We start from the raw sequence: 23,485 nt of genomic DNA on the forward strand, positions 1-23,485 counted from the left end.
CAGAGGAAATATTAGGGGTGTGGACAAGCTGGGGATGGGAAAGGGGGATTTTTTTTCTTTTAAAGGGATCACTGGTTTTAGAGAGATTTTCCCTGCGGGTTTGGGGCAATAAAACCACCCAGCAAAGCCGAGCAGCTCCGGGACAGGGAGAGCCGGGATTGCAGCACTAAGGAACTGCTCTTCCCACTGGATGAAGCACCTGGGAGGGGGAACAAATCCCTGACCGGTCGAGAAACCTCATCCCGAGGGAAAGCACAACTCTGGAATTCCCGAGGGAAAGCACAGCTCCGGAACTCCAGAGCAGAGCCGGGAGGAGCTCGCAGCCCCTGGGAATGAAGCATCACTGGGGTGGGTGATGGGCTGATTCTCCATCACCTCGCAGAGCAGGAGACCCCAAAACCCCCGTGCCCTGGAGGGGACGGGTCCGTGTCACCCCCGGCCCCGGCTCTAGGGGGTTCCCGTGGAGAAAAGGGCTCGAGGGGGGGGGGGGTCGGAGCAGGGTGTGGGCAGTGCTGGAGCGCTGGGGGGTGGATGTTTCCACCCCTGTGGTGAAGGGCAAAGCCATCCCTTGTCCCCGGGGTCCGTGCCCCCGTTCCCACCCTGTGTCCAGTTGTGCCCCAGCCTGGGCTGTGCCCGTCCCCCCACCAGGGTGCCCAGCCCCGTTCGTGGGGGTGCTCAGCTCCCTCCGCGCCCAGTTCTCCTGGATGCCTCATTCCCGGTTCCTCCTGGTAGCCTCATGCCCTGGGGTGCTCCCGACTCCCCCATTCCCGGTGCTCCCAGTCCCGTACCTGGCTCTCCTGGCTCTTCTGCAACCAGGTATTCCCAGATCCCCCATTCCCGGTGCTCCCAGTCCCGTGCCTGGCGCTCCTGACTCCTCCTCCGCATTCCCGGTTCTCCCCGCATCCCTGTACTCCCGGATCCCCCACCCCCGGTTCCTCCATCCTCGGCTCCCCGCTCCGCTGATTCCCGATGCTCCCGGGCACTCCATTCCCGGTTCTCCCGGTTTTCCGGCCCCCCCGCGCCCCAGCGCCCCCGCTCCCGGGGAAAGTCCCCGGTGCCCGGCGGGTGCCAGGTGCTGCCCGGTTCCCTCCTCCTCCTCCCTCTCCTCCTCCTCCTCTCCGCCCCGTCCCTCCTCCCCCGGGAAAGCGAAAGCTCGGCGGGCGGAAGCCGAACCCTCCCCCCGTCCGCGCCGGGGCCGCGCCGGGAACGCTCCGGGGTCGCCCGGGGGCCACTCCGCGCCGGGGCCACCATGGCTTCTTCCATCGGCAACTTCTTCCGACGGAGCCTCCGGCGCCCCGGGCGCAGAGGTGAGAGCCGGGAGCGGCTCCGGGAGGGGCTCCGGGAGGTGCCGAGGTCGGGGTCGGGATCAGGGTCACTGTCGGGGTCGGGACAGGTCCGTCCCCGGGGCCGCGGGAGCGAGGACGTTCCCGGGCAGTGCCGGGTGAGACGGACGGGACCGGCCCCGGCTCGGAGCCCTCCAGCCCGGCCCGTCCGCGCTGCCCCCGCCCAGCCCCGCTCGGCCCCGCCGCCCCCGGGACCCCCCGCACCTCCCGGGGCTGCTCCGTCCTCGGGGGATCACCCCAGAGCCGGCATTGCACCCCATCCCGGGGGATCAGCTCATCCCGGGGGATTCAGCCCATCCTGAGGGAATTCATCCCATCCCGGGGGATCAGCTCATTCCGGGAGATTCACACCGTCCCCCGGGAGCTCACCCCGTCCCAGCCGATCCCACCCCGTCTCAGCTGATCCCACCGCAGCTCCGGGGGCTTTCTCCCATCCCAGGGGCAGCCCCACAGGTTCCCTCTCACCCCTCCCACTCCCACTGAACATCCCAGGAATGCCAGGACATGGCACGGGGACACCCTGGGGTACCCGCGGGGGAACCGCAGGGACGCGGTGCCCCCGAGGCCGGTGGGCGTTGCAGAGAGTCCTTGGAACGGCAGGAGTTGAGATCTTTTGGGATCTGTGAGCTTTTCCCGATGGTTCGTCGGGGTTTTCTGGCCCGACGGATCTCTGGAGCCGCAGCAAAGCGGGACAGGGGTTTTGGGAGGGTTCTCTGTGCCCCCTCCCCGGGGTTTAGCTCTGACTCTGGCTGCGGGTGCCACCCAGGTTGTTCCGAGCTCAGCAGGAGAGGCTGGATGAAGCCAAAGCCTTTTTCCCCCGAGCTGAGCTGCCCCCACACCGTCCTGCCGGCTCGGGAGACTTTGGCTGTTCCGGGAGGAAGGGAACAGGTTGTGCCACTTCGGCAGCTCAGCCCCGGCCATGAGGAAAGCCTGGGGCAGCCTTTGTCCTCCCCGTGCCCGCAGCATGGAGGGGGAGGATCCACGGCGAGGGGACCTGACCCCTCTCACTGCTCACGGTGTCTCTGGCCCCAAACCCAGTCCCTGGGACTGCCGGGGGTGTTTCAGGGGGGATTAGGGCCAGGGGGCTGCACCCCAGTAGCCCCCCACACCCCACAGGCACTGAGGAACCACCCCAGGATCCCTCCAACACCCCCTTATGTACTCTGTGACCCCCTCCCCGAAACCCTGAAGGGCCCAGCCCAGGTGCCCTCGATGTACCCCAGAGACCCCAGGGAGCAGAAGAACCTCCGAGGACCCCATAAACACCCCAAGACCCCCCCCAGGGACTCCACAAACACCCCATAAACACCCCAGAACCCCCCCAGGGATCCCACAAACACCCCAGGACCCCCCCAGAGACCCCATAAACCCCACCCAGGAGCCGTGTGATCACCCCCGGCCACCTGGCTCATCCCTCTCCTCCCGAGGGGATGTTCCTGGTGCTGGGGGGCCGCGAGTGGTCCCTGAGTCTCCCCTACACGGGCTGTGGGGGAGTCTGGTGATGGTGTTTTGTGCTCCCGGGAGCCGAGGGGCCGGGAATCCTTCTGGGTTCGGGAAGCACCGGGATCTCTGATGCCACATTTGGACAGCGCACCCCGGACATCCTCGGAGCACCTCAGAGCACCTTTTCCAGCCCAGGGATGGAGAATTGTTGTCTCCGAGGGGTTTAGGCTCTGCCAGGAGGGTTTGCAGCCGGAGCCAGAGATCCAAACTTCTCCATGTGCCGGAGGCAAAGCCCGGGATGAGCGGCCCCTCCTCCTCCCACAGCGAGTTTGACTCGTTCACTTGGAAACCCCACGGCCAAGATGCAAATCCAGCCCCTCCTCCGGTGTTCCCTGAAATGCAGGACGGGACTGGAAAGGCAGGATTGAACCAGACTCTCATCCTGCCCCGGTGATGGGAAAACAACTGATTCTGTGTCCAGCGAGGACGGGGGACACCAGCAGCCCCCCCAGGGCACAGGGGTCCCTGAGGACCCCAAACAACCTCCTGCCCGGCCCTGGGGGTGGGATTGGACCAAAACTGTCGCTGGAGCATCCCGAGGAGGAGCAGGACAAGCAAAGCCCGTTTTGTCCACCTTTTCCACGGAATGTCACAGGGGGGACCCCCAGGGAGGACAAACCAGAGGTGTCCTCAGCCTTGGAATGCTCCTGGGCTGCCCTGCTGCCAAGGCACCTCTTTGGGATAAGTTTCACTTTGCCAAGAGGGAGGACTTTGCACGTGGAGCTGGAGCAGCCCCAGGGCTCCTGGAGCTGGCAAAAGGTGTTTCTGGTCCCTGGGAAGGGACATCCCATTGTGGGACTGTGTCACCTCCTCCCATCAGCTCCCCAGGACCCGGAGCAGAGGCTACAGAGGTGTTTCCAGACTAAAGGATGGATACATGGGGTGGGATGTCCACCAGCACTGCCTGAGGAGGAGGAGGCCGTGTGTGGAGAAGGGAGATGGGGTCAGCTGGTCACAGCCACGGGACAAACCCCGGGATCTGGGGACAAACCACAGGAGCCACTGATTTCATCCAGTTTATTTTCCTGCCTGTTGTTCCCGAGAGCAGCTCCAGCTTTATCTCCTCCAGCTCCCGGGGTGAGCAGAGAGCCCAGTCTGGGACAGTGCCTGTGCCAGGAACCAGGACAAAGGAGTCACGAGCAGCTCTGGGAGAGGGCAGAGCTGTGGCAGCACTGAACTGCTCCTCCTCCCCAGCCTCAGACGTCCCTCCACAACCATCTCCTGCAGATGCTGGCTGGGGCTCTGTTCCCTCTTTTTCCAGGTTTTCCAGGGTGTGGGAGCTGACACTCCCCAGGGCCCAACCAGCCCGACGAGAACTGGGGTGTGATCCCAGGAATCCTTGGGAGCTGTGCTTTAGGAAAAACTCTGGAGCAGCTCACTTGCCACCAGCAACTCCCAGCACTGAGGATTTCTGGCAGGGATTCACCCCCCTGGAGCCTTTGGAGGTGCTGGGACAAGACCTGGGCTGTTTGTTTGCTCTTCATTTCCCCCGAGGGGACACAATGAACTGCTCCAGACACGTTCCCACAGCTCCCTGCAGACGTGTCCCCGGAGCCCTGTGCCCTTCCACCCTGGGCTGGGGCACAGGAGGGCTGGGGGGGTCTGACGGCACTTGGATTTTCCTGAAAAGACTCAGGAAAGCCATTTCTCTCCCAGCTGTTCAGTCCTGGGGCACCAGGTCCCGGCTCCCTCCAGCCCCTCTGGCCAGGCCATGTGTGACTCTGCCCTCAGGACACCTCACACTCCTCACTTCCCTCTGATCTGAGTTTTTGGGTTTGGTTTTTTTTTTTTTTGAGTACAGAAGGAAAGGATGAGGCCTCTGATGCAGAAAACAACTCCCCCCGGGTGCCCCAGGGGAAGGTGGGGGACAGGAGCTCCATCCTCTGCTCTGGGCAGTTCTTCTTCGAGTACCTGATGGTGGTGTCGCTCAAGAAGGTCTCAGAGGGACGCTACGAACCCAGAATCTCCTACCAGTTCCCAAAGGTATTCGGTGCCCTGTTTCTGATCAGATCCAACCTTCCAAATTTAGAGGGAAAAAAGGGGATGTTGTTCCCTCCCCATCATTAAATCCAGGGGAGGGGGAAGAAAAGAGAAAAACACCCTGTGTCCCAGAGCTGGGGGCTTTGCTGGGACCTTCTGTCCCTCCCATGTCCCCACCCAGGGCCACAGAGCCCAGCAGGAACCTCCCGGGGGGGTCCCAGACCCCCTGCCCAAAAGGGGGGAGCACAGTGGTGGAATCACACCTTGGGGAAGTGGCACAGGAGGAGACTCCCCATTTGCAGAGGGAGCCTCAGCTTTGCCTCACTATCCATGGGGTGAGTGAGGGGGAAATTGGGGTTTGAGGATTGTCCAGGGATGTGCATCAGGCCCAACCGGGGGTCACTCGGGACAGAGCCTGTCCCCCCCATCCCTGGGCATGATGGGCACCCCCCGCCACCCTGACCCGCCTCTCACGCCTTCACCCCCAGCGTGAGAACCTGCTGAAGGGCCAGAGGGAGGAGGAGGAACGTCTGCTCACAGCCATCCCCCTCTTCTGCTTCCCCGACGGCAACAACTGGGCCCCCGTCACCGAGTTCCCGAGGTGCTGCCCCTCTGGGGGCTGGGCTGGGCTGGGCTCCCCCACTCCTACTGTGCTCCCCCACTCCTACTGTGCTCCTGAGGGCTGGAAGGACCATCCCAGACCATCCCAGCCTGTCCCAGCCCAGCCCATCCCGTCCCAGCCTATCCCACCCCACCCAGCCCAGCCCAGCCCAGCCCAGCCCAACCCAGCCTGTTCCAGTTCATCCCAACCCATCCCAGTCCATCCCACCCATCCCATCCCATCCCATCCCATCCCATCCCATCCCATCCCATCCCATCCCATCCCATCCCATCCCATCCCATCCCATCTCAGTCCATCCCAACCCATCCCATCCCATCCCATCCCATCCCATCCCAGTCCATCCCATCCCATCCCATCCCATCCCATCCCATCCCATCCCATCCCAGTCCATCCCATCCCATCCCATCCCATCCCATCCCATCCCATCCCATCCCATCCCATCCCAGTCCATCCCATCCCATCCCATCCCATCCCATCCCATCCCATCCCATCCCATCCCATCCCATCCCAGTCCATCCCAGCCCCTCGTGTTTTCTCTCCCTGCAGTGAAACCTTCTCGTTCGTGCTGACCAACGTGGACGGCAGCAGGAAGATCGGGTACTGCCGGAGGCTGCTGGTGAGGACCCCCCACACCCACCTGGGGTCAGCCCCAGGGGGACACAGCCCCCTGTGCCACCCCCCTGTGCCACAACCAGCCCAGGGCCAGCCCTGGGGGGACACAGCCCCCTGTGCCACCCCCCTGTGCCACCCCCCTGTGCCCTGCCCAGCCCGGGGACGTGCTCGGCGAGCCACCAGGCAGAGCTGGTGACACCAACTGAGCTCTCCCGAAGGCTTGGTCGGATGCTGGATGGAGGAAAACATGAGTGCTCCCAAAATATGTGGATGTGACACCTGGGGACAAGGTTTAGGGACGGACATGGTGGTGCTGGGCTGATATCTGGGGTTGGGGATCTCGGAGGGCTTTTCCAGCCGTAACCATTCCGTGATTCCCCGCGGATCTCCGCAGCTTCCCTGCTCCTTTCCTTTGGCTCCAGTGGGTCGGGGTGGCTGCAAATCCCAGCTGGGATCAGGGTGGGGTGTGGGGGGGTGTCCATCCAGGAGCCAAGGAGCTGGGAGCTCTCAGCCCCATCCCACAAAGGTGCCTCTGAGCAGAGGCTGAGTGTGAACCAGGGTTGGAGCAACTCGGGGTTAGTGGGAGCTGGGCTGGTTTTCCTTGGCTGCTGGTTTGTACAGGGACATAAATCCACGGGGACATAAATCCACAGGCAATCCCTGTGCCATGTTTTGGGGACTTCCTGGATCCCCCATCCCTCCATCCCTGGTGAACCTTCCCAGTTCATCATCCAGGGCTGAGGTCGGGCTGTGGGAATGGGATGTCTGGAGGGGGAAAGTGCAGGGAGCAAATGGACCCAGGATAGACCAGAAGGAAAGGGAAATAAAAACCCAGGGAACTCATCCTGGTGGTCCCTGCTGCAGCAGGAGGCAGGATTAGCCCCAAGGATGGTGGGACAGGATGTCTTGGAGATCATGTGTCCAGCTGGGATGAGGGTTTGGGAATGTGCCCGAGGACTTTGCACCACAATAACACTCAGCTCTGGCCCCCAAATCACCCTGGTCAGGCACCCCCAGCTTCTCCAGCAGCAGCTGCATCCCTGGATTTGGGCCCAGCTCCCAAAATCCCCCAGGGAGCGACTGGGAATTCGGGGGAGGGGAGTGGGGTCTGTGGGCAGAGGGTGGGGCTGGTGCAGTGGGGTGGGAGGTGCTCAGACCCTTTTCCCATCCTCTTCCAGCCCTCTGGCCGGGGGGTCCGGCTCCCGGAGGTCTTCTGCATCATCAGCTGCCTGGGCTGCTTCGGGCTCTTCTCCAAGGTAGGAGTGTGCTGCCTCTGGGTGGAGGTGGCCCATTTGTCCCAGTGGTGGCCCCATCTGGCCCAATGGCGACCCGATTCATCCCAGTGATGACCCCATTTGAGCTGGTGATGGCCCCCTTTGTCCCAGTGGTGTCCCAGTGTTGACCTCCTTTATCCCAGTGTTGACCCCATTTGTCTCCGTGGTGACCCCATCTGTCCGTTGGTGGCCCCCTTTATCCCAGTGGTGGCCCCCTTTGTCCCACTGTTGGCCCCCTTTGTCCCTGTGGTGGCCGCATGTGTCCGTTGGTGGCCCCGTGTGTCTGTTGGTGGCCCCGTGTGTCTGTGGGTGGCCCCAGCCCCTGCTCCATATCCTGCCAGTGATTCCCAGCTCCTCTCCCTCCTGCAGATCCTGGACGAGGTGGAGAAGCGGCGCCAGATCTCCATGGCTGTGATCTACCCCTTCATGCAGGGCCTGCGGGAATCGCCCTTCCCGGCTCCCGGGAAATCCGTCACCATCAGGAGCTTCATCCCCGAGTCGGGCACTGAGGTGGGGTCAAGGCCCCTCATGGGCATGGGGAGCCTGGGATATGCCAGGGAACGGGATATCTCAGGGAGACTGGGACATGCCAGGGAACGGGGGGGGGGGAGGGTGTTGAGCTCCTGGAGGCCTCATCCCATGGTAATATGGGTGTCACCTCCCTCCTGATCCCGTGAGGATGAGGATGGAGCCCATCCAGCCCCCCCAGCCTGGAGCTGGAGCTGCCACCCCAAAACTCCCCGATCATACCCCAGGACTGGCCCAGCCCTGAGGGAGAGTGCTGGGGGTTCCTGAGGGGCCCAGAGGTGCCAAGTCTCCTCCCTGACAGGGTGGCCAGGCCCTGGCACAGCTGTCAGGAGTCCTCATCCCTGGAATTGCTCATCCAGCCCAGGGATGTGGCACTTGGGGACGTGGTTGATGTGAACTGGGGTAACTGGGCTCAATGCTCTTAGAGGGCTTTTCCAACCTTAATAATTCCACAATTCCACAATTCCAGTCCCCTCCAGAGGTCTGTGCCCAGCTCCCAACCCTGATCCCTGCCCCGATCCCTGCCTGTAGGGATAAAGCAGCATTCCCAGCCTTTCCCTGTGGAGAGACCCGATCCAGGATCGTCCCACCCCCGCCCAGCCCAGGCACGGGCACAACCTTTAATTTGCTTTTCCTTTCTCCTGTGGCAAAGCTGGGCTGGAAAAATGGAAAAGGTCTTAGTGCTGGGCATCCCGGGGCTGTGTCCTGCCAGGGAGGAGCCGAGGGAAGGCAGTTGGAGCAGCTGGAAAGCCAAGCCATGGATTTCTTCATCCAGGAAGGGTTTCTCAATGCCCTGGCCTGGGGCCAGGCTGCCCCGAGAGCCACAGGGGGAGGAGGGAGGAGGAACGAGGGTGTTCTTCGAAAGAGTTGCATCTGGGGCTCCAGGAAGGGGCTGGAGCAAGGCCAGGAGATCGGGGAGACAACAGGGAAAAGGGGGAAGATAAACTCTGGGAGCTGCCTGGGCTGGAGCTGGGGCTGGTGCAGGGGCTGTGCAGAACTGGCTGGAGCTCTGGCATCAGCTGGGAAGATGCTCCATGAGGTTGGAGAAGGGGGATTTCCCCCCCCAAGGGTGAGGAGAGGGTCCTGTTAACCCTCCAGTGCCCCCCATCTCCTGCCTCCAACGGGACCAGCAGGTGTGGGAGACCTTTGGCAGGGGCAGGGGCAGCTGAGGGGGCAGAGCAGCTGCAAGGATCCATCAGATCCCTCCCTTCTGGGCCATCCTGGCTGGGAATTCCCAGCCCAGAGAGGGTGTAGAGGAAGGTGTTGTGGTAGCAAAAGTCACGTCCTCAGCCCTCCCCCCTTCCCGGGAAGTTGCTGCTCTCAGATGAGCTGAGGGGCACTGAGATAGGGCCTGTGTCCTACCAAGCATTTGGGTTAAAAATCCCAAATAAACAACCCCACAGAGCACATCCAGGTGGCCTCCCCTGCACCCCCAGCACAGCCCAACCGTCCCGGTGGGATGAGCCGGGATTTGTCCCTCTTACAGGGACACGGTGCAGAAGCTGCAAACCCAGGCATCAACTGCACCCAGATCACCTCCTGGGGGGCCAGGGCAGTGCAGGGGGATGTCAACCCCCCAAGCTGGGCTTTGTGTCTCTCCCCTGGCAGCTCATCGAGCTCACCCGGCCCGTGGACGCCCGCCTGGAGCACGTGGAATTCCAGGCTCTGCTCCAGCGGCTCAGCCCTGACCTCATCCTGCACATCTTCGCCTCGGCCGTGCTGGAGCGCAGGCTCATCTTCCTGGCGGAGGAGCTCAGGTGAGCCCGGAGCATTTTGGGATTAAAAAACCCCCCCAAAACCCCTGGAAGGAGCTCAGGGTGGGACGTTCCTCCCGAGCAGTGACATCCCTTTTCCTCCCTGGGTGAGCCCAGCTGGTCAGAGCCTGGTGCCAGCCATGCCCAGGGGGTGGGTTTGATCCCTGGGTGGGCCTTTCATCTGGAGTAGGATCTGCTCATCCTTGTGGGGCTCTTCCAACCCGGAATATTCCATGTCCCTGCTATCTCGTGATCCCCCCCTGTGGCTCCCTGTCCCCAGTGTCCTGTCCCAGTGTATCCACGCCGTGGCTGCTCTGCTGTACCCCTTCACCTGGGCACACACCTACATCCCCGTGGTCCCCGAGTGCCTCCTGGACACTGTCTGCTGCCCCACGCCCTTCATGGTGGGCATCCAGCTGCGGCACCTGGAGCGGGTCCTGGAGCAGCCCATGGAGGAGGTACCTCACCCCTGGGAGGGGACAGTCCATGACCCTGGGCTGGGTTGGCCCCGGGGCTGGAGGCTCTGGCCATGCCCTTTTCCCAGCCAGGGAGGCTGGAAATGGGGCTTGGGAAATGGGGGTGTCCTCCTTGTCCCCTCCTGTAGGTGCCAGGGTCAACCCCCCCCAGGCAGCAGCCCCGGGGCTCAGGGAGCTACCCTGGAATCATCCTGAGCTGGAGGAAGCAGAGAAGGGGATGAGGCACCAAAGCTGCACCAAACCCCGGCCCTGGGGAGCTGCCCCTGCCCCCCTGCCCGGGGCCCTGGGGCACAGAGTGGCTGATCCTTCTCCTGCCACCCACCCTGCACACACACCAGGCTCATCCCAAAGCAGGGGGAGGATGTTGGATGCCCTGGGAGGGCTGAACCTGCTCCCCTCCTGCTCTCTTGCAGGCCCTGATGGTGGATCTGTGCCAAGGGAAGATCATCCGGGCGGTAGGTCCCCCCTGGGGGGGCTGGAGGGGGCCTGGGAAGGGCCTTTTCCCCCTGGGTGTTGGATACCTGGCGGCTTCCACCTTTTTACATGGCTTCTCACTGCCAGAGGGCAGGGATAGATGGGATATGGGGAGGGAATTCTCCCCTGGGAGAGTGGGGAGGGGCTGGGATGGAATTCCCAGAGAAGCCATAGCTGCCCCACCCCTGGGAGTGTCCAAGACCAGGCTGGAGCCACCTGGGATGGTGGGAGGTGTCCCTGCCCAGGGCAGGGGTGGGACTGGATGGGATTTAAGGTCCCTTCCCACCCAAACCCTCCTGGGATTCCATGGTCCTGTGATTTTGGGGGCAGAGCCCCTTCAGTGTCCCCCCCAGGGAATGTCCCATGAGGGGACGTCTCCAGGCAGTGCTGGTTGTGAGCTGGAGCAGGAGGGTCCATCCCAGCCCCAGCATCACCACAGCACCTTGCAATGACAATTAATTAATGAATTAATAACCTAATGAGCTTCTAAAGCCCCACTGGATGGGCTGTGCCAACCCCCAGCCACCCGGATCCCAGCAGTGCCGGGTGTTCCATGGCTCCCTGTCCTTCCAGGTGGGGGATGAGGAGCAGATCCTGCCCGTGAAGCTGCAGAACGAGATGCTGACGGTCCTGACCAAGCACAACTACAACAACAACATGCTCAGTAAGGATGGGTCTTTATTCCCACTAAACACAGGCAGGAGCTACCCCGGGGCCCTCAGCCAAGGGATGCTCCTGAAGGGACCTGGCCCGGGATGCTCCTGCCCCTCTTTGCAACCAAATGCAGCCACAGGAGGGAAATCCCTTGGCTTTTCCTCTGTCTGCTGAAACCTGTGAGCAGGAACAGCGAATTCTGCTGGAAAAATGAATCTTGGCCAATATAAAGGATTTGGAAAGGAACACCAGCCAGGGCTCCCTCAGCAAAGTGGGTCTGGGGTTTGGTCACTGGCACAGGGGCTTGGAGCGAGTGATTCCTTGGGGTGCAAACACAGAGCAGGGTAAAATATCATCCAATTATATATTATTGAGCCATTAGAGAGTGGCCAAAGGAGGCAACGAGGAGGGGGAAGGGCCTCAAGGGGCTGAGGGCACTTGGTGTGTTGAGCTGGAGCAGAGGAGACTGAGGGGAGACCTCACTGCAGTTCCAAATTCCTGGGCAGGGGCAGAGGAGGGGCAGGGACTGAGCTCTGCTCTGGGGAACCAGGGACAGCACCCAGGGAATGGCTGGAGCTGTGTCAGGGCAGGCTCAGGTTGGATCTCAGGAAAAGGTTCTTCCCCCAGAGGCTGGCTGGGCACTGCCCAGGCTCCCCAGGGCAGTGGGCACAGCCCCAAGGCTGCCAGAGCTCCAGGAGGGTTTGGCTGATCCTCTGGGGCACAGGGTGGGACTCTGGGGATGGGCCTGTGCAGGGCTGAGGGTTGGACTGGATGGTCCTTGTGAGTCCCTTCCAGCTCAGCATATCCTGGGATTCTGTGAGTCTGGGATTCTGTGATTCTGTGGTTCTGTGAGGTGGTGCCTCCCTGGGATGGTTTTCCCAGTGCTGTCCCCAGGCTGGAAGGAACACAGAGCTCCCTGGCTCAGCTCCCTGCGAGTCACGGGGCAAAATGGGGCCATCCCTGCGTGGGTGTTCCTGCTGCTTTCCCCCACCCAGCTTGGAGGAGAACGATCCCAGCACAGCCCCAAAACAACCCCCCAAAGAGCCGGTTCTCGTTTGAATTCCCAGGTCCTGCCTCCAGCAGCTCCTGATCCTGGCAGGAATTCAGGAATTCAGGGCTGGACCCCTTTGCTGCTGTGGGAGCTGGTGGGGGGTGAACCCCAACTGATCATGGAATTAGAGAATCATTTAGGAAGGAAAAGCCCTTTCAGATGGAGTCTGGCACTGCCCAGGCTCCCCAGGGCAGTGGCACAGCCCCAGGGCTGCCAGAGCTCGGGATGACCCTCAGGGGTCGGCACAGGGGTGACCGGGGGATGTCCCGTGCGGGGCGAGTGCTGGACCTCACGATCCCAGAGGGTCCCTTCCAGCTCAGACCCCAGCCCAATCCTCCTGGGTGTGCCCAGAGGTCCCACCCAGCTCTCCTGTCCCCTGCAGCCTCCGAACAGGTGAACGCCCTCGTGTCCGAGGCCTTCGTGCACTTCTTCGTCCGCCTGGTCGGGCACTACCCCGCGCACATCAAGTGGGGCCGGGGCGGCGCCGGCGCCTTCCAGGAGCGCTCCTTCTGCAAGGCCCCGGGCTCCAAGAGCGTCCGCCGCTTCCTCAAGAGGTTCGTGAAGACAAACATGTTCTCCCTGTTCGTGGAGGAGGCGGAGAAGAGTAGGATCCCCCCGGAAGGTAACGGGACCCTTCCCCTCCTGTCCCCGGCCCGGGGAGCTCTGCCAGGGCCTGGGGACGAGGGCTGGGGACGGAGCTGTGCCTGCCCGGCCGGGGGACACCGGGGGGACACTGAGGGGGTTCTGAGGGGACATTGAGGGGATTGTGAGGTGATAATGAGGGGACAGCAAGGGGACACTGAGGGTATTGTAAGAAGATAATGAGGGGACATTGAGGGGACACTGAAGGGATAATGAGGGGACACTGGGGGGACACTGAGGGGGCACTGAGGGGGCACTGAGGGATACTGAGGGGACACTGAGGGGGTTCTGAGGAGATAATGAGGGGATTGTAAGGGGACAGTGAGAGGATATTGAGAAGATACTCAGGGGACACAGAGGGGATTCTGAAGGGATTGTGAGGGGACACTGAGGAGACACTGAGGGGATACTGAGGGGACACTGGGGGGACACTGGGGGAATATTGAGGGGAGACTGAGGCTGGAGATGCGCAGGGCAGCAGCAGCAGCTCCTGTTTGCTCTCAGTGGCTTCAAGGGGCTCCAGAACCCTGGAATCCCAGGCTGCTTGGGGTTAGAAGAACCTCAAAGTCCATCCCCTTACCTGCTGCCAGGGGCAGGGACAGCTCCCACCAGCCCAGGCTGCTCCCAGAACGATCAAGCCTGGTCTGGGACCCTACCCTTCCCTTCCTTCCCTTCCCTTCCCTTCCCTTCCCTTCCCTTCCCTTCCCTTCCCTTCCCTTCCCTTCCCTTCCCTTCCCTTCCCTTCCCTTCCCTTCCCTTCCCTTCCCTTCCCTTCCCTTCCCTTCCCTTCCCTTCCCTTCCCTTCCCTTCCCTTCCCTTCCCTTCCCTTCCCTTCCCTTCCCTTCCCTTCCCTTCCCTTCCCTTCCCTTCCCTTCCCTTCCCTTCCCTTCCCTTCCCTTCCCTTCCCTTCCCTTCCCTTCCCTTCCCTTCCCTTCCCTTCCCTTCCCTTCCCTTCCCTTCCCAAACCTTCCCTTCCCAAACCTTCCCTTCCCTTCCCTTCCCTTCCCTTCCCTTCCCTTCCCAAACCTTCCCAAACCTTCCCTTCCCTTCCCTTCCCAAACCTTCCCTTCCCTTCCCTTCCCTTCCCTTCCCTTCCCTTCCCTTCCCTTCCCTTCCCTTCCCTTCCCAAACCTTCCCTTCCCAAACCTTCCCTTCCCAAACCTTCCCTTCCCAAACCTTCCCAAACCTTCCCTTCGCTTCCCTTCCCTTCCCTTCCCTTCCCTTCCCTTCCCTTCCCTTCCTTCCCTTCCCTTCCCTTCCCTTCCCTTCCCTTCCCTTCCCTTCCCTTCCCTTCCCTTCCCTTCCCTCCCTTCCCTTCCCTTCCCTTCCCTTCCTTCCCTTCCCTTCCCTTCCCTTCCCTTCCCTTCCCTTCCCTTCCCTTCCCTTCCCTTCCCAAACCTTCCCAAACCTTCCCTTCCCAAACCTTCCCTTCCCAAACCTTCCCAAACCTTCCCTTCCCAAACCTTCCCAAACCTTCCCTTCCCTTCCCAAACCTTCCCAAACCTTCCCTTCCCAAACCTTCCCTTCCCTTCCCAAACCTTCCCTTCCCTTCCCTTCCCAAACCTTCCCTTCCCAAACCTTCCCTTCCCTTCCCTTCCCTTCCCTTCCCTTCCCTTCCCAAACCTTCCCTTCCCTTCCCTTCCCTTCCCTTCCCAAACCTTCCCTTCCCAAACCTTCCCTTCCCAAACCTTCCCTTCCCTTCCCTTCCCTTCCCTTCCCTTCCCAAACCTTCCCTTCCCTTCCCTTCCCTTCCCTTCCCTTCCCTTCCCTTCCCAAACCTTCCCTTCCCAAACCTTCCCAAACCTTCCCAAACCTTCCCTTCCCTTCCCTTCCCTTCCCTTCCCTTCCCTTCCCTTCCCTTCCCTTCCCTTCCCTTCCCTTCCCTTCCCTTCCCTTCCCTTCCCAAACCTTCCCTTCCCAAACCTTCCCTTCCCTTCCCTTCCCTTCCCTTCCCAAACCTTCCCTTCCCAAACCTTCCCTTCCCAAACCTTCCCTTCCCTTCCCTTCCCTTCCCTTCCCTTCCCTTCCCTTCCCTTCCCTTCCCAAACCTTCCCAAACCTTCCCAAACCTTCCCAAACCTTCCCTTCCCAAACCTTCCCAAACCTTCCCAAACCTTCCCAAACCTTCCCTTCCCTTCCCTTCCCAAACCTTCCCAAACCTTCCCTTCCCAAACCTTCCCTTCCCTTCCCAAACCTTCCCAAACCTTCCCTTCCCTTCCCTTCCCAAACCTTCCCTTCCCTTCCCTTCCCTTCCCTTCCCAAACCTTCCCTTCCCTTCCCTTCCCTTCCCTTCCCTTCCCTTCCCTTCCCTTCCCTTCCCTTACCTTCCCTTCCCAAACCTTCCCTTCCCAAACCTTCCCTTCCCAAACCTTCCCTTCCCAAACCTTCCCTTCCCAAACCTTCCCTTCCCAAACCTTCCCTTCCCAAACCTTCCCTTCCCAAACCTTCCCAAACCTTCCCTTCCCTTCCCTTCCCAAACCTTCCCTTCCCAAACCTTCCCTTCCCAAACCTTCCCTTCCCAAACCTTCCCTTCCCTTCCCTTCCCAAACCTTCCCTTCCCTTCCCTTCCCTTCCCTTCCCTTCCCTTCCCTTCCCTTCCCTTCCCTTCCCTTCCCTTCCCTTCCCAAACCTTCCCAAACCTTCCCAAACCTTCCCAAACCTTCCCAAACCTTCCCTTCCCAAACCTTCCCAAACCTTCCCTTCCCTTCCCAAACCTTCCCTTCCCAAACCTTCCCTTCCCAAACCTTCCCTTCCCTTCCCTTCCCAAACCTTCCCTTCCCTTCCCTTCCCTTCCCAAACCTTCCCTTCCCTTCCCTTCCCAAACCTTCCCTTCCCTTCCCAAACCTTCCCTTCCCTTCCCTTCCCTTCCCTTCCCTTCCCTTCCCGTCCCTTCCCTTCCCTCCCTTCCCTTCCCAAACCTTCCCTTCCCAAACCTTCCCAAACCTTCCCTTCCCAAACCTTCCCAAACCTTCCCTTCCCAAACCTTCCCAAACCTTCCCTTCCCAAACCTTCCCTTCCCAAACCTTCCCAAACCTTCCCTTCCCTTCCCTTCCCAAACCTTCCCTTCCCAAACCTTCCCAAACCTTCCCTTCCCAAACCTTCCCTTCCCTTCCCTTCCCAAACCTTCCCAAACCTTCCCAAACCTTCCCAAACCTTCCCAAACCTTCCCTTCCCAAACCTTCCCTTCCCAAACCTTCCCTTCCCAAACCTTCCCTTCCCAAACCTTCCCAAACCTTCCCTTCCCTTCCCAAACCTTCCCTTCCCTTCCCTTCCCTTCCCAAACCTTCCCAAACCTTCCCTTCCCAAACCTTCCCTTCCCAAACCTTCCCAAACCTTCCCAAACCTTCCCTTCCCTTCCCTTCCCTTCCCTTCCCTTCCCTTCCCTTCCCTTCCCTTCCCTTCCCTTCCCTTCCCTTCCCTTCCCAAACCTTCCCTTCCCTTCCCAAACCTTCCCTTCCCTTCCCAAACCTTCCCTTCCCAAACCTTCCCTTCCCTTCCCAAACCTTCCCAAACCTTCCCAACCTTCCCAAACCTTCCCAAACCTTCCCTTCCCAAACCTTCCCAAACCTTCCCTTCCCTTCCCAAACCTTCCCTTCCCAAACCTTCCCTTCCCTTCCCAAACCTTCCCTTCCCAAACCTTCCCTTCCCAAACCTTCCCAAACCTTCCCAAACCTTCCCAAACCTTCCCAAACCTTCCCTTCCCAAACCTTCCCTTCCCAAACCTTCCCAAACCTTCCCTTCCCTTCCCTTCCCTTCCCTTCCCTTCCCAAACCTTCCCTTCCCAAACCTTCCCAAACCTTCCCAAACCTTCCCAAACCTTCCCAAACCTTCCCTTCCCAAACCTTCCCTTCCCAAACCTCCCTTCCCAAACCTTCCCTTCCCAAACCTTCCCAAACCTCCCTTCCCAAACCTTCCCAACCTTCCCAAACCTTCCCAAACCTTCCCAAACCTTCCCAAACCTTCCCTTCCCTTCCACCTTCCCAAACTTCCCAACCTTCCCAAACCTTCCCAACCTTCCCAAACCTTCCTTCCCAAACTTCCCTTCCCAAACCTTCCAAACCTTCCCTTCCCAAACCTTCCCAAACCTTCCCTTCCCCTTCCCTTCCCAAACCTCCCTTCCCAAACCTTCCCAAACTTTCCCTTCCCTTCCCAAACCTTCCCAAACCTTCCCAAACCTTCCCAAACCTTCCCTTCCCAAACCTTCCCTCCAACTTCCCAAACCGTCCCGTTCCTTCCCAAACCTTCCTCCAAAAACCTCCCAAACCTTCCCCCAAACACCTTCCCTCCCAAACCTTCCCAAACCTTCCAACCTTCCCAAAACCTTCCCTTCCCAAACTTCCCAAGACCTGCCCTACCTTCCCAAAACCGTCCAAACCTTCCCTTCCTCCAAACCCTTCCCGTAACCTTCCCAAACCTTCCTTCCCAAACATTCCCTTCCAAACCTTCCCTTCCCTTCCCAAAACCTTCCCAACCTTCCCAAACCTTCCCAACCTTCCCTTCCCAAACCTTCCCTTCCCAAACCTTCCCAGACCGTCCCTTCCCAACCTTCCCCAACCTTCCCAAACATTCCCAACCTTCCCAAACCTTCCCAAAACCTTCCCTTCCCAAACCTTCCCTTCCCAAACCTTCCCAACCTTCCCAAACCTTCCCAAACCTTCCCAAACCGTCCCTTCCCAAACCTTCCCAAACCTTCCCAAACCTTCCCAAACCTTCCCAAACCTTCCCAAACCTTCCCTTCCCAACCTTCCCAAACCTTCCCAAACCTTCCCAAACCTTCCCAACCTTCCCAAACCTTCCCTTCCCAAAACTTCTCCCAAACCTTTCCAAACCGTCCCAACCTTCCCAAACCTTCCCTTCCCAAACCTTCCCTTCCCAAACCTTCCCAAACCTTCCTTCCCAAACCTGCCCAACCTTCCCAAACCTTCCCAAACCTTCCCAAACCTTCCCTTCCCAAACCTTCCCTTCCCAAACCTTCCCAAACCTTCCCAAACCTTACCAAACCTTCCCAAACCTTCCCTTCCCAAACCTTCCCAACCCAAACCTTCCCAAACCTTCCCAAAACCTTCCCTTCCCAAACCTTCCCTTCCCAAACCTTCCCAAACCTTCCCAAACCTTCCCTTCCCAAACCTTCCCTTCCCAAACCTTCCCAAACCTTCCCTTCCCAAACCTTCCCAAACCTTCCCAAACCTTCCCAAACCTTCCCTTCCCAAACCTTCCCTTCCCAAACCTTCCCAAACCTCCCAAACCTTCCCAAACCTTCCCAAACCTTCCCAAACCTTCCCTTCCCAAACCTTCCCAAACCTTCCCAAACCTTCCCAAACCTTCCCAAACCTTCCCAAACCTTCCCTTCCCAAACCTTCCCTTCCCAAACCTTCCCAAACCTTCCCAAACCTTCCCTTCCCAAACCTTCCCAAACCTTCCCTTCCCAAACCTTCCCTTCCCAAACCTTCCCTTCCCAAACCTTCCCAAACCTTCCCTTCCCAAACCTTCCCAAACCTTCCCTTCCCAAACCTTCCCAAACCTTCCCTTCCCCAAACCTTCCCTTCCCAAACCTTCCCTTCCCAAACCTTCCCTTCCCAAACCTTCCTTCCCAAACCTTCCCTTCCCAAACCTTCCCAACCTTCCCTTCCCAAACCTTCCCTTCCCAACCTTCCCAAACCTTCCCTTCCCAAACCTTCCCTTCCCTTCCCAAACCTTCCCTTCCCAAACCTTCCCTTCCCAAACCTTCCCAACCTTCCCTTCCCAAACCTTCCCTTCCCAACCTTCCCTTCCCAACCTTCCCTTCCCAAACCTTCCCAAACCTTCCCTTCCCAAACCTTCCCAACCTTCCCTTCCCTTCCCAAACCTTCCCAAACCTTCCCAAACCTTCCCTTCCCAAACCTTCCCAAACCTTCCCTTCCCTTCCCAAACCTTCCCTTCCCTTCCCAAACCTTCCCAAACCTTCCCAAACCTTCCCTTCACTTCCCAAACCTTCCCTTCCCAAACCTTCCCTTCCCAAACCTTCCCAAACCTTCCCAAACCTTCCCAAACCTTCCCAAACCTTCCCAAACCTTCCCTTCCCTTCCCAAACCTTCCCAAACCTTCCCTTCCCTTCCCAAACCTTCCCAAACCTTCCCAAACCTTCCCAAACCTTCCCAAACCTTCCCTTCCCAAACCTTCCCAAACCTTCCCAAACCTTCCCTTCCCAAACCTTCCCAAACCTTCCCAACCTTCCCTTCCCAAACCTTCCCAAACCTTCCCAAACCTTCCCAAACCTTCCCTTCCCAACCTTCCCTTCCCAAACCTTCCCTTCCCTTCCCAAACCCTTCCCAAACCTTCCCAACCTTCCCAAACCTTCCCAAACCTTCCCTTCCCAAACCTTCCCTTCCCAAACCTTCCCTTCCCTTCCCAAACCTTCCCAAACCTTCCCTTCCCAAACCTTCCCTTCCCAAACCTTCCCTTCCCAAACCTTCCCTTCCCAAACCTTCCCAAACCTTCCCTTCCCAAACCTTCCCAAACCTTCCCAAACCTTCCCAAACCTTCCCTTCCCAAACCTTCCCAAACCTTCCCAAACCTTCCCAAACCTTCCCAAACCTTCCCAAACCTTCCCTTCCCAAACCTTCCCTTCCCTTCCCAAACCTTCCCTTCCCTTCCCTTCCCAAACCTTCCCAAACCTTCCCTTCCCTTCCCAAACCTTCCCAAACCTTCCCTTCCCAAACCTTCCCAAACCTTCCCAAACCTTCCCAAACCTTCCCAAACCTTCCCTTCCCAAACCTTCCCAAACCTTCCCTTCCCAAACCTTCCCAAACCTTCCCAACCTTCCCAAACCTTCCCAAACCTTCCCAAACCTTCCCAAACCTTCCCAAACCTTCCCAAACCTTCCCAACCCTTCCCAAACCTTCCCTTCCCAACCTTCCCAAACCCTCCCAAACCTTCCCAAACCTTCCCTTCCAAACCTTCCCTTCCCAAACCTTCCCTTCCCAAACCTTCCCTTCCCAAACCTTCCCTTCCCAAACCTTCCCTTCCCAAACCTTCCCAAACCTTCCCTTCCAAACCTTCCCAACCTTCCCTTCCCAAACCTTCCCTTCCCAAACCTTCCCAAACCTTCCCAAACCTTCCAAACCTTCCCAAACCTTCCCAAACCTTCCCTTCCCAAACCTTCCCCAACCTTCCCTTCCCAAACCTTCCCAAACCTTCCCAAACCTTCCCTTCCCAAACCTTCCCAAACCTTCCCAAACCTTCCCTTCCCAAACCTTCCCAAACCTTCCCAAACCTTCCCAAACCTTCCCTTCCCAAACCTTCCCAAACCTTCCCAAACCTTCCCTTCCCAAACCTTCCCAACCTTCCCAAACCTTCCCAAACCTTCCCAAACCTTCCCTTCCCAAACCTTCCCAAACCTTCCCTTCCCAAACCTTCCCAAACCTTCCCAAACCTTCCCAAACCTTCCCAAACCTTCCCTTTCCAAACCTTCCCTTCCCTTCCCAAACCTTTCCTTCCCAAACCTTCTCCCTTTCCCCAGGCTCTCTCCAGCTGCAGTTTTCCATGGCCCAGCCCAGCTGGGCTCCCAGGGGACACACACACACAGTTCCCAGAGTTTGGGATGTGCCCCCCACCCCCCCAGCCCCTCACCACGGACCCTCCTCTCCTCCCCAGCCCATTTCCAGCGGAAAATCACAGAGTACCAGGAGCAGAAGAAGCACCGAAGGGACTCCTGAGGCCCAGCTGGGATCCGGGAGCAGGACTGGGACTGGGATTGGGACACTGGAGGTGTGCCCTGTCCGAGGGCAGAGCAGCCTGGACTCAGCTGGATCTGTCCAGGGGTTCTGGGGCTCCTGGGCAGCACCAGCCCCAGCTCCCCCTTATCCTCAGGGCACCATTGCACTGGAAAACACGGAACGAGCGCCAGGCCGGGATCTCCCTCCTGGCTCTGCTCACTCCACGCACTGACTGTGACTCCACAGGCTCAGCCCTTGTCCCATCACACAGAGCCAGGACAAGGCTGCAGGGGGATCATTAGAGAGAAAAATGGGACAAGTAGGAAGTGAAAGTCACCTCTCATCAAACCCAACCAGGGGTTTGCAAACAAGGAACATCCCCTTGAACGATTGCTGAGGTTTCTGTTATCAACAACTGTTTGATTTGATTTCCCATCACACCCAGCTCATTGTTCAGCCCCAGCAGGAGCAGGTGGGTGGGTTTAGTGGTTTCCTCTCTTGCACTGCTGCCACTTAGAGCCAAGTTTAGTTTTCTAAAGAAAGCAAAATACTCTTTGCCAGGTTATTTATTTGTGCTGGAGCAAAACTGTGAAGGCCACGGGGCTGGGGGGAAAAAGAGCTGATCAACAGCTTGGGGGAGGGAGGTGGATTTGTTCAATCCTGGAGTAAAATGTGTTGTTACCCCTCCTCGGTTCTGGTTTTGATCCCAACTTCTTTTCAACCCTTGCAGCTCCTCCCTGAGCAGATTTAGGGCCAAAGGATGGTTCTCCTTTCCTAGTGGGAGTGCATATTGCAGCAGGGAAAGGGACTCTGGCTGCAGGAGTGATGGGGGCATTCCCAGAGAAACCAGTGCCAGGGGCTCCTCCCAGCAGGGGATGAAGGCAGAGCCTCCTCCTCCTCTCTGGGGTGTGACACCAGACCCCGAAGCATCAACAATATCCTGGAATCATGGAATGGGTTGGGTTGGAAGGAGCCCTAAAGCTCATCCTGTTCCTACATGGGACACCTTCCACTATCCCAGGTGGCTCCAGGTTTATCCAACCTGGCCTTGGACACTTCCAGGGATGGAGCATCCTCTGGGAATTCCATTCCAGGGCCTCACACTCTCCAGGGGAAGAATTCCTTCCCAGTATCCCATCCATCCCTGCCCTCTGGCAGTGGGAAGCCATGCCCTGTGTCCTGTCCCTCCATCCCTTGTCCCCAGTCCCTCTCCAGCTCTCCTGGAGTCCTTTTAGGCCCTAGAAGGGGCTCCAAGGTATCCCTGGAGCCTTCTCTTCTCCAGGGGAACATTCCCAACCCTCTGATCCCTTGGTGCCTCCTCTGGCCTGGCTCCAAACCCAGTTTAACCCAACTTTTGCAGCACTCCCGAAATCCCCAGGGAGGTATTGGACACAAACACTAAAATTGCACCAGCCTTTGCTTTCAGAGCCGGGCACATCAACCCAAACACCCCAGAGGGGAAGGTCATTTATTTGGGAGCTTTTCAGCACAGAAACTCGGCTGGACAGAGGGAACAAACAGCAGGAGAGGAAGAAAAGTGTGGATTTTTGTTCAGCCCCCACCTGTGTTTGGAGAAGGAACAGCAATTATTGGTTAGGGGAAAAAGTGGGTTTTTGGTGTCTTCTGTGGCTCCACAAGTTCCCCCCCCACAGGCAGAGAGGGTGGCACAGGGGTAACTGCAGGAAACTCAAGGTCAGTGGGTCTCTCTGTGGTTTGGTTTGGGGTTTTTTTAAATATTTTTATCCTTAGAAGTTCAACTGACAGCAGAAAACAGTGTGGAAAATCCAGGGCACCTGTCAGGAGAAATCTCTTTGGAAAAGGGCACTTGCTCCCCCCTTCCCCTGCCTGTTCATCACCACTGGGAGGAGAGTCCAAACTTTTGGGTTGTGAAGCCAAAAACCATCTCATTGAGGAAACTGGGAAGTAGGACCTGTCTGGGGAGCAGTTCTTTATAAAGGAATCACCCAAGGGACTGGACTGGGGGTGTTCCTTAATTCCTGCTGGAGGAAAAATGTGACAGAGGGTTATTGCTCAGCTGCTGAAGCAGACACACAAACCCTGAGCCTTACACTAAAATAGGTATTTTTCCCAAGTAGTCAGTGCTCCAGCTGCAGCAAGGGGAAAACACAGCAAGCAGGGGGGTGGGGAGGCTTCAGAGTCATCAAATCCCAGGATGGGTTGGGTCAGAGGGACCTTAAAGCCCATCCAGTCCCACCTTTCCATGGGCAGGGACACCTCCCACCATCCAGCCTGGCCTTGGGCACTTCCAGGGATGGGGCAGCCACAGCTTCTCTGGGAATTCCATCCCAGCCCCTCCCCACCTTCCCAGGGAAGGATTCCTTCCCAGTATCCCGCTATCCCTGCCCTCTGGCAGTTTAACTCCATCCCCCCTACCCTGCTCAGGCACAAAGTCCCTCTCCCCAGTTTTTATAAACTCCCTTTACATTCTGGCAGTTTGGGAGGAGCTTTAACACCCCACTTCAGTGCCCAGCGTGGGCACAGACCAAGGATTGCCAGGAACATCCTCCCCAGCAGGAACCAGGAGCAGGGAAGGAAGAAATCCCAGTGCTGGAAGGGCAGACACTGAATAAATCCCCTGATTTCTGCCTTTGAACTCTGCCTCTCTCCAACCACCGGCCTGCAGGTGGGACCAGGGTTTGCTGGGAAAAGGCAGTGGGGTTTTCTGGGAGCAGGGACAGGTTCAGATTGCAGCAGCTCAGCACAACTCCCAGGGTATTTTTAAATCCTCCTTCCCGCTCCAGCTTCACCCACCACTCGATCTGAGCCTCCAACAGGCAACAAGACAGCGCCAAGAAATGTTTCCCTGGACTGGAAAGTGCTGGTTTGTTCAGCTGGGTTGTTGACACAGCTCCCAGTGG

At 58.9% G+C, this 23,485-nt stretch overlaps 1 protein-coding gene across 1 annotated transcript; it reads left to right on the forward strand.

Moving 5' to 3' along the window:
• The first annotated feature begins 1,140 nt into the window (after nucleotides 1-1,140).
• Nucleotides 1,141-21,455, forward strand: DENND2D (DENN domain containing 2D). The gene is made up of 12 exons (XM_032710963.1): nucleotides 1,141-1,307; nucleotides 4,648-4,829; nucleotides 5,315-5,427; nucleotides 5,995-6,064; nucleotides 7,239-7,316; nucleotides 7,704-7,844; nucleotides 9,471-9,619; nucleotides 9,897-10,074; nucleotides 10,506-10,547; nucleotides 11,140-11,230; nucleotides 12,654-12,893; nucleotides 20,545-21,455. The coding sequence occupies exons 1-12, from the start codon at nucleotides 1,250-1,252 to the stop codon at nucleotides 20,604-20,606; spliced, it is 1,404 nt and encodes a 467-aa protein (XP_032566854.1). The 5' UTR covers nucleotides 1,141-1,249; the 3' UTR covers nucleotides 20,607-21,455.
• The last annotated feature ends 2,030 nt before the right edge of the window (nucleotides 21,456-23,485 follow it).

This window comes from Chiroxiphia lanceolata, chromosome 25 (genome assembly GCF_009829145.1).
Source record: "Chiroxiphia lanceolata isolate bChiLan1 chromosome 25, bChiLan1.pri, whole genome shotgun sequence".
NCBI lineage: Eukaryota > Metazoa > Chordata > Aves > Passeriformes > Pipridae > Chiroxiphia > Chiroxiphia lanceolata.

Coding starts and splice junctions, on each gene's coding strand:
- DENND2D (XM_032710963.1), top strand. CDS start 1,250: ATGGCTTCTTCCATCGGCAACTTCTTCCGACGGAGCCTCCGGCGCCCC. Junction 1,308..4,647: donor CCGGCGCCCCGGGCGCAGAG/GTGAGAGCCGGG, acceptor TTTTGAGTACAG/AAGGAAAGGATGAGGCCTCT. Junction 9,620..9,896: donor TTCCTGGCGGAGGAGCTCAG/GTGAGCCCGGAG, acceptor CCCTGTCCCCAG/TGTCCTGTCCCAGTGTATCC.